This window comes from Nelumbo lutea, chromosome 3, assembly GCF_056320005.1.
Source record: "Nelumbo lutea isolate HS-2025 chromosome 3, American lotus-T2T, whole genome shotgun sequence".
Lineage (NCBI taxonomy): Eukaryota > Viridiplantae > Streptophyta > Magnoliopsida > Proteales > Nelumbonaceae > Nelumbo > Nelumbo lutea.
The window spans coordinates 12,864,349-12,874,583 of NC_142686.1; the positions used below are offsets into that span (position 1 = coordinate 12,864,349).

Consider the following 10,235-nt stretch of genomic DNA (forward strand, 5'->3'; position numbering starts at 1 on the left):
GATATGAAATTAGATGATCGTCAAGACAAGAATGTAATGGCATTCGGCTCAACCCCTCTTCCTCTAGAGACTTTGCATGAATCTTAACCATTGTATTAATTGTGACGAAATATTCTCGAAATTCTGCATCTGCATCTGTGGGCCGGAAAAAATGGTGGACACTTCTTCCCCAAATAGCGTTTTGGCCAGTTGGCCTCCCCAGAGACCCTGAAGACTCAACAGTGTGTCCTAGTTGATGACAGACATGAGAAGCTCAATTCCCATCTTCTTCGTGCTCCAGAAAAAGCGGTCAGCTTCTTTAGCCATATCCAGCCGGTCATAAACATCAAGTATATTAATGCCGCAAATAGTCGAGCGGCACCCGACCGACGTAATTCATCTCAGAGATCGAGTAAGAGTATTGACAGTGCGCTTTAACGAATCCTACAAATGTTGTAAGTGGAATTGCTGACCATGTCCAGAGGAGGAACCCCCGCTGCTCGCATCTCCTGGAGGAAAAGGAGGTGGACTTCACTGAAAAGCTTGGCCTTGCCTATTATATAACATTTATCATCGAATTAGATGCATGCAACAAGGTCAGGGCAGACGCCGGAAGCGCTTCAATCCCGTTCACCACCAATTTCTAGCTGGTTGTAGCAGAGACTGACATGGAACCCCACGAGTTCACATCAGCGCCTCACAAATACAGGAGACGTTCCCGATGCACACTGAGATATGCATATGGCCGTGGATTTGCTCTTCACAGTGTGCTTCTCACGCCAACCTCATATTACATTGCAGTCGCACATAAGATGCTGCGCTGGTTGGGATGGGTTATTAACCGAACATATCATATGGCCAACCCATTAATCCAACCAAAGCGGCAGCTGGGCGCCTGGGCCCCCTCTAATCTGAATTAAACAGAATGAATTGCAGAGGGAGTGGAAAGTGTTTGATCCACTCAAAAGTTCATTTCTCAGTTTTCACGTGCAAGGGGAGTGGAACCTTGGTTAACTCTGCCATACAGAGTGTAAATCTGATTTCATGAAGATTATGATCATGAATCAAATGGCTCAATCAATCTGTTTTAGATAGTAGACATTAGTGGCATCCACCGAAAGGGTGGGGCTGGGACTCTCCCTCTTCTTATGTATGTTAACCACAAGTCTCTGATTTCTCCATTTATTTCAGTAGAGAAGAGCAAAACTCATGCAATGCAAGTACCCAGATAAGAAAATGCAGCACACTCCGGAAACTACAATAGTACAAAGGAGAACACAGTAGTAACCTATAAATAGTACCTCCGCAATGAAACCAACCATGTGGATAACGTTACAATACTGAATACTGCCTAGGCCTGGGGAATTAGCTCAGAATACAAAACCCAGTATGAGTAACAATGAAGAAGACAAAAAGAGCATCACATTGTTGAATGCGACCCTCAACCAACTCCCAGATGAAGGGGTAGAAGTACCACGATTTGGACTTCCTGCAGCTGTAGCATTTTCCTTTGAGCAAGCATAACTGCAGCGACTTGGACGAACAACTCTGTAAACCCCCTTGCTGGTTAAAAGATATACATCTTTCTTGTTGTCCTCCCCAAATGAGAAAATGTAACCCAAAGCGGGTAGAGAACTTCCTGGCAATGATTCACATTGGATTGGGGAGTCACGAGCACAACTGAAAGAAATTGAGCGGCTACTGAAGTTCCCACTATCCTGCGGGGTTTCAATGCCAGCCCACATATTACCAGCATAGAGATCCGCGTACAGGTAACTGAAACTCCATTTGTGGTTAGGATGGTTAACAGGTCTATCTGTTCCAGCTTCTATGCATACATAATCAATCAGTAAAGAACTACCAATTTTCAGATTGGGTGGAACTAATCCTACTCACCTTCCGTAAGTGCATGGATCGGTCATGGAACGATAGAAATAGCCACCAGTAATGGATGCAGATCCTTCTTTCTTATTTACAGTGGAGTGGTTGTACCCCATTATGGGGAAGATAGGATTTGTTGAGTTCACAGATGTATTTCCTCCGGGAGACGATGGAGGACTGTAAAGATAGGGACCCTCATAAGCACGCCATCCATAATTTCCACCCTTAGTGATAATATCCACCTCTTCATATTGATCCTATGAAGCCAAAATTATTCTGAGAATCAAATCTAATCAATGATTGTATATTCAATTTATAAGGATACTACAGAACCAATGAAATCCCTGTTAGAATCTCAAGGAAAATGGATATAAACTGAACACAAAGTACATATTTAATACAAAAGGACAAGGAAAAGGGACTCCATCTTTTCTTCTCTAGTAGCTCTCCATGCTCAGCTGTTTACAATTTTAAAGAATATGGAGTCTTGCTTACATGGTTTAAAATCAAAGTCTATCAATAATATAGTTGCAGCGTCCAATTCATCATATCAGTATCACAGTCTGTCAATTGAATTAATGGTTCAAATTACTCTTATGAATGATATGACAGGGAAAATTTTCCATTAGTAATTACAGCGTGATTTTTATCAGATTATCATCAACTGCAACTGAACACCCAAAGCGACATCAGTTTAAGTGATTTTAACCCATCGTATTTACACATCTTCCTTTGACACAACATGAAACTCTGGTTGCACATTAACAAGTTCTCAAGGCATTGCTTACATCTGTCAATAAAAAGGTTCGAATTGGGTATACCTAGAGATTTGAACCAACTAGATATTTAGAATAAAATTCAAACCTAATTAACTGGATCTAGATCAGACTTGGATAATTCCAAAACCATATATTCTGGACAAAATAAAAGGAATGGAAACCAACCCAAGCCTGTAATTTTTTGGTTAAAAAATATAGTACCCAGATCTACTGGAAAAATGCAGTTTTGGAATCCAAATCTGGCTAACCAGATCAGATTTTGGATTAAGATTGGTGCAGATTTAGGCATGTTGATAACCCAATGGCACAATCTACTGTGATGCAATTAACCTGAGACTATACATTGACAGAAGAATACTTTAGAGATCATTCATTGAAGTTCCAATGCAGCGAAAAAGCTTAATATATGTCAAACCTAAAGCAGCTACAAATGAACTATCAAGTGGCTAGTCTTTTGAAGCACAACTGGCTAGCATCTGGATGGAGTACACAGGGCATAATCGAAGAAGGCAGACAAATCATCTCTTTTTTTGTAAATTTTAGTATATCTTATGTAAAAGAGTCTGAAAATACTAGAGCTCATTCTCTTGCTAATAGAGCTCGTATTAGACAGGAAAAACTAACTCTTTTTGAACCTCCCACAGACTGACTGTTGTTTATAATGTGGGGAGGCTCCTTTTGTATCCTTTCTGTTTCCAGTTGTGCTTAATGAAGTACTTTATTTACAAAAAAAAAAAAAAAAAAGTCTAGAAGAAAATCTTTACCTGACCAACATCTGCACAGAGAAAGTACGAAGGCCTTTCTGAATCAAAACTGCAGCGCCATGGATTTCTAAGTCCCAGGGCCCAAATCTCAGGCTGCAATTCTGTGTCTTCAGAAAATGGATTGTCTTTTGGGATAGAGTAGTTTCCCCACAGACCAAGGGTATCAATTTCCTTTGCACCTGGAAATAAGTATCAGGAATGATAAAATAATGATCAATAAAGAAAATGATATCATCATCATCATATAAGCCTTGTCCCAACTATATGGGTTAAGCTACATGAATCCTGTTTCTCCATTCCAAATAAAGAAAACAATATGATCTAAGCAATAAAGGATGGCTCATAGCATAAAACATAGAGGAACTCTAAGGCATCCGTCAAGGAAATGAAGCCTATTAACATATACTAACAATGAAAAACACATTTAAGGAGGTGGAACCAAATCCAACAAGTTCATGTGTCCTAACCAGAAGATTATGAACAGCCAACAAAAGAGGGAGTAGTCTAGGATCAACGACAGATAAAAAATGGAAGAGTTTAAATAATGTAATTTATGAGAAAATATTTAACAGTTTCCAACGCATTTACATAAACAGCAAACCATTCACATGAAGATGGAAAATAAAGTATTGGAAAATGCTTTACCAAAACAAAGAAGGAATAGTAGTGAAATGACCTGGAAATAGTGTACATACACTGGGCACTAAAACTGAAAAACAGCCCTTAGAAGCATCTATGGATCAGATTCATACTTAGTCATCTAAGCACACGTGTATTATTAGAAAAAGATACTTACTGATAAAAAAGAAAGAAAGAAAAGGTGAAATAGATTGAACTAAATGAGGATCCATAATGATATCTTTGGTTCCTGCCCCATAAAGAATAAAAAAGTACATAAAAGAAGTAAAGATTTAAGTGTAGGTTTTTCCTCCATACTTTGGCACAAGAAATATAACCACTAATTTCAAGGTTTCACTGCATCTCTTGCTTGTCATTTGTTTTATTATAAATAATTTCTTTTCATGAAGACACTAGCTATATTATAATTGCTGAATTTGGTGAGGCTTGTTCCAGACCTGGGCTTGGCAACTAACTGAACTGTTTGCCACCCATCATCCAATACTTAGAGAATAATATAAAGATATACATACATTAAAAGAACTGGCATTCTCAGAAAACAAAACATAGTCTTAAGGATTGAAAAATTAAGAATTATGCATGAAATATAAAACATAACATAGCAATCTCCTCAAGATTTTTTTTTTGGTGGGGGAAGACAAACTATTCTGTCTTGACACTCACTTGGTATGTTATCTACGTCAAGCCTCATAATCTTTCCCAGCAAAGATTTCTTATTTTGAGAAAAATTGTAAGGATCGCCTGTACTTCCACCATCCCCCATCATAAAGTATAAATATCCATCTGTGGGTCCAAAGAGAATCTGGCCTGCATGGTGACTGGTAAATGGCAGGCCCATTGTAAATATCCTTCTGACTTCTGTAGGATTGGCTCTTGTTGCCTGAAAAACAGATCAAAATTACAATTTGATTAGGCCTCTGTTAGACTGAAATAAATACTGCCAACAAGTATATGGATATGTACCAAGGAAACTTCTGATGTGGTACCATTAGCAGTGAATTCTGAGATGACACTATGATACTGGCATGGAGAAGCCCCATTATTAGAACCCAGCTTTGAAGGATCACAGTTCACATCTGAGTTACATGAACATCTTCCAGAACATCCTGGCCACTTAATCTTATCACAATTGAATGAAACAAAGAAGCGGCCATTTTGTGCAAAGTTTGGATGAAATGCCATACCCATCAGACCAAACTCAGAACTGAAATAAACTTCATCTGTTAAATCCACAAAAGGATTTAATTCATCTAGCTCTAATGTTTTCCCAGAATCCTCATCGGGAACAGTTGCCAACCATATTTTACCTTGCTGGTCAGATAAGAAGATACGGCTGGACCCATCAGGATGAGCAACCAAGTTAAGATACGAAGATCCATTTCCAATTTTCTCAAGGCACAGGCCATTTGGAGGACTTGGAGTTTCAGTATTATTCAATGAAATTGGTTCACCATCAAAACACATTGATCCATTGCCAGAATCTCCACCAAATGCATTGCAAAATTCACTTTTTGACTGCCATAGGTCGGTCATCTTTGAATAAGTTGAATTACCTGGGACACCAGCTCTACCTTGCAATGAGGGGGCAAATGGAGAATTTAATATAGAAATATTTTGGCAAGTATCCCAGACCTTGCCACAGAAGTCATTTGTGGCACCGTTAGATTGGGATGCATTTGCTGAGATAGTGGAGTTGCACAGAACAGGAACTGGCTGAGGACCTTCAATTTGAAATAGCTCTGCTGAGAACTGATCACATATCTGCAAATCATGCATACATGAACGTAAGGAAAGAATTCAAATTTCAACATACAAAATATAAAATGATTAACTAATTTCTCTTGTAAAGCATGCATACTAGTTTACTAATTGGATAGCAGTCATGTTGAAATCAAGTTATCCAATTCCAACCTATACAACAAGGAAAAATCAAAACTAGTTTTCCCATGAAAGAAATATGAGGTGTCCATAGAAAGCCTGAAATAGAGTTAGCATGATATAAACTTTTGGCATGTGATGAAATGAAATTGCATAGTGACTGAGACACTAATTTCAGAAATAAAGAACCCTATCACATAACGCTAGACTATATTATCCTTCAAATAAACAAGAATTCAAATGCTTAATGTGCAACGTCTTGAATTTAGATAAGAGACAAGAGTGGAGAAAAGTCAATCTATGAATTAAGATCCTTAGATTGGCCAAGGAAAAGAGATGGAATTATAAACACATAAAAATTTAAAAATAACAACAATAAAATAAAGGGAAAATTCCTGATCAGTACCATGTACTTTGGCTCGAGTGACAATTTGGTCCCCGAACTTTAAAATGTGACAATTCAGTATCCGAACTTTCAAAATGTGACAATCCAGTACCCGAACTTTCAAAGTGTGACAATCCAGTACCTGCTGTTAACTAGTCCGTTAGTCAGCCGTTAAGTGACATTTGAAAAGTCAAAAATGCCCTAAGAATGCCATCTAATTCTCTTTATCAACCATCCAAACATTGACAATAAAATGAACAGTCCCAAATTCTAGATTCTTCTTAACAGTCACCAACTTTTTTGAATAGAAGAGGCTAGGATTTGGGACTGTTCAGTTTTTTGTCAATGTTTGGATGGTTGATAAAGAGAATTAGATGGCTTTCAAAGGGCATTTTTGACTTTTCAAATGTCACTTAACAGCTGATTAACGGACTGGTTAACGGCAGGTACTGGATTGTCACATTTTAAAAGTTCGGGTACTGGATTGTCGCATTTTAAAGTTCAGGGACCAAATTGTCACTCGAGCCAAAGTACAGGGTACTGATCGGAAATTTTCCCTAAAAATAAAAGAGTTGTAAACCCTCCTTCTCTATGTTCCAGAGCATTTTATGATGGCTTGTAGAATTCTTACCACTCACCATATGCTAAAAATAATTTCCATCATGCCTATTTAGAAATCAATGAGCTTTCCATGATACCATTGAACAAATCAGTGGGCAAAACTCACAAATACAGTTCTTTGAAGCTTGTTATTTTTCTTTTGTTTCATGCTATGAACTTTTGATAAGAAATTATCTGATTTCAAGTTGAAGGTTCTAAGGGATCAAGTGGATGACCATAAAAACCTGGTTCAGGCAGTGAGAAAAGATTTGCTAGCTCAATCCTTAATAGAAAATCTGGCCTTACGACTTAAATAGAAGAACAGACAAAAAGGAATTAATCCATTAGCCCACCCTCTTAGGCAGGATAAGGTGATTCTTACTATTAGAGTGATTCCTCCCAAAAACTACTAGATTGCCTACAATGATGGTATCTGCAAACATGTGGTGAAAGGGAGTAAGTTTGAAATTTTGAGACAGTCTGTTTCTTTTTCCTTTTGTTTTTTTGAGAGGGCAGTGCCTTTTACAGCATCACAGACATTCAATTTAAGACCCAGGGGGAAAGTGCAGGTCAGACAAGCATCTAAAGGTGCGTCTACATATTAGGATATACACCTTGAGGGGAATTCCGCCCTGTCAAACAGGAGACCTCAGTCCAGTGCCAATACCAACTCACCTAGAGGGGGCGTGGTAAATTTTAAGACAAGTCATTATTTGTGATATTTAATGACATTACAGATGACTAAGAGAAATCATACACCTGTTAATTACAAGCTCTTCGTAAGTAAGATTCCAGTATTACTTGATCCAGTTTTTTCACAAAGCAAAATGAGGTGAATGACACTAATTTACAACAAAAACCAACAAAGATCCTCGACAAATATGAGACTCCAATTTCATCAGCAATATGTAACATCTATTAGTAGACAATGCTCATTGTGAATTCAGATACCGAAACGAAATACATGGATTAACCAAACACAAACAAGATAAACTGTTCTTTTTTTTTTTTTTTCCTGTAACCAAACAATCCAAGTGTGAAACTTAGTAGTCGGTACAGTCTAATTGCATAGTAATTAGGGCTTACCGAACAGGCGATCGATTTAAGAATAGAAGAACAGGCAGGATCCGAGATGTTCATAGCCTGAAACTGTTTTTGCAGTTCTAGATCTTTGGCAGAGTCACAGCAGACATTTCCACTGTAGGGACAGAAGGCCAGAGGCGTCTTCGGAGTAACAGGTGCCTCTACTCAGGAAAAATAAAATAAATGAAATACATTTTACGAATTGCAAAAGAAGTATGAAAGCTAAGGAAAACAAAATCAAAGAATAGAAAGGGAGAAAGAGAGACCCACTTGAGTCAGTGCATAAGGGATGCGAAGAAGAAAGACCAGGAAGCAGCAGCAAGTAAGCAAACAAGAGAAGACTGGCAAGAACACAAGCCATGTCTTCCGCAGCCTGCACAGAGACAAAGAGGAAACGCCAACAACTACAATCCACTTTTGTATCTTCTCCAATGGGGGATTAAGAAACTCAGGAATTCAATAATTTTCCTGCTTTCCACATGCACAATTGACCGGCGGCACCTACAAAATAAAATTATAGCAGATCCAAATCCTTCCAGGATTTCAATGTCATCTTGGATTAATAGCTACCCAGTACCCACAAACCTTTGTTCATCTTCCCGTGCCTGTCTTAAATTAATTTCGCATGTATATTTCTCCATTAAATTTTTAATTTCTACGTACTCCATGGCTGAAAGAGAGTGCAGATTTTATATGGAAAAAAAATCTGAAAACAAGGGGATAGTGAGTGTTTTATTGCTTAAATTTTAAAGGTTTATATCTATCAAAATAAAATAAAGGTCTCCATTGACAGACGAGAGTGTTGACCCTCAAGTATCAACTTGGTGATGGTGGAGTCTTCTTTCAATGTCTGGTGCGGATTAATTTAAATAAATTAATAGCGGTGGTAAGGAACCGGGGAGTGGAGTTCAGAAACAGAAAACAACAACTCAATATAATAGAATTTCTAATTCAGACATTGAGGTAAATGGTCGTCTAACCCGAATTTATTAAATAGTCAGCTTGTCGTTGGACTGTTCATTCGTTTACTCGTTCTTGTTTCAAACTTTCAGTCTTCGAGAAAAAGTTAGAAAACATGGCTCTTCTAAACAAAACCTACCTAAAGCGAAGAAAGATGAGAACACTGACAACACTGATGGTAATGGTTCATAGTCATCCCTTCATAAAGAAAGAATCACAGAGATGCATGTTGGTCAAGCTGAAATTGGAAGTTGGCTTTCATTTTTTGGTAGGAAAGAATCAAAGAACCTGTCTCCTGTATATTATATAGCATCTCTCGACTCTCCCCCTTGTTTAGATAATCTATAATCTATTTAAGAAGAGGTCGTCATCCTTCCTTCCAGTTCCAGAAAAGATGACATTGTGTGGTTGGATTTGGATATGCTCTGTTATAATGCATCAATTGAGTAAGAGCAATTAGGCTTGTCATAAATAACAATTTTTATGATTAAATTACCTTCAAATGAGTTAGGGCCTATTCGCTTCCTCTTAATTCTTATCTATTAAGATGAATCTTTTGATTTTAAGAGAAAAATGGTTGCTTGTTTCTTCTTATCTCTTATCTCTTAAAGTGTGATCATATAACTTCTTGTTTTCTAATGATAAAAAAAAAAAAAAAACAAACAAAAACTCTCATATATGGGATCAAAATGGATATTTGATAATTTTCAGAATTTAGAAGAACATTTTCTGCATTCAGAGGAAAGAAATATACCTCTTAATGTAATTATTACACTTTCAGATGTCAGACTTCAAAGCAAACGAACAGGCCCTTAGAGGAAAAAGGTGCACCATTATCCAATCTTTATATTATTCAAGTTTTTTTTGTCTTTTTTCAGTTTTCAATTTTCTTTTTGCATTTTTAGTGTTTTGTTATAATTTCTAATATTTTTTATAATTTCTGTTTTTCACATTTTTCTATTTTTTACAATCTATAATTTTCCTGTATTTTTTGTTATTTATTTGCATATTCTGTGTTTTTTATAATTTTTGATGTTTTTTCTACAATTTTTATTTTTTGCTTTTGTTTTTCAATTTTTATAGCTTTTATAATTTGAAAATATTTTTTATTTTATTTAAAAATTTTAAAATTTTTTGTAATTTTTACGTTTTTATATATTTTATAATTAAAAATACTTTTTGAATTTTTACTTTTTTTTCATGAAAACTCATGAGTAGACAATTTCCCTTATGATTATGATGCATGTATAGAGTCAGAGCTATCGTCACTGGCAACTGGCTCGTCGG

The 10,235-nt window shown here is 36.8% G+C and overlaps 1 protein-coding gene across 3 annotated transcripts; it reads right to left on the reverse strand.

Annotated features, from left to right (window-relative positions):
* Window positions 1-1,208: 1,208 nt before the first annotated feature.
* Window positions 1,209-9,354, reverse strand: LOC148863019 (HIPL1 protein-like). 3 transcript variants are annotated; one of them, XM_088980912.1, is made up of 8 exons: window positions 9,088-9,218; window positions 8,259-8,489; window positions 7,992-8,149; window positions 5,006-5,803; window positions 4,706-4,922; window positions 3,404-3,582; window positions 1,876-2,117; window positions 1,209-1,755 (listed from the first exon to the last, which is right to left on the reverse strand). In XM_088980912.1, exons 2-8 carry the CDS (start codon window positions 8,347-8,349, stop codon window positions 1,350-1,352), a joined length of 2,091 nt encoding a protein of 696 aa, XP_088837038.1. In that variant the 5' UTR covers window positions 8,350-8,489; window positions 9,088-9,218; the 3' UTR covers window positions 1,209-1,349. The 3 variants fall into 3 exon arrangements, with proteins under 3 accessions (XP_088837038.1, XP_088837039.1, XP_088837037.1); XM_088980913.1 differs by lacking the exon at window positions 9,088-9,218 and adding an exon at window positions 8,969-9,040; XM_088980911.1 differs by having other exon boundaries at window positions 8,259-9,354.
* Window positions 9,355-10,235: the final 881 nt, after the last annotated feature.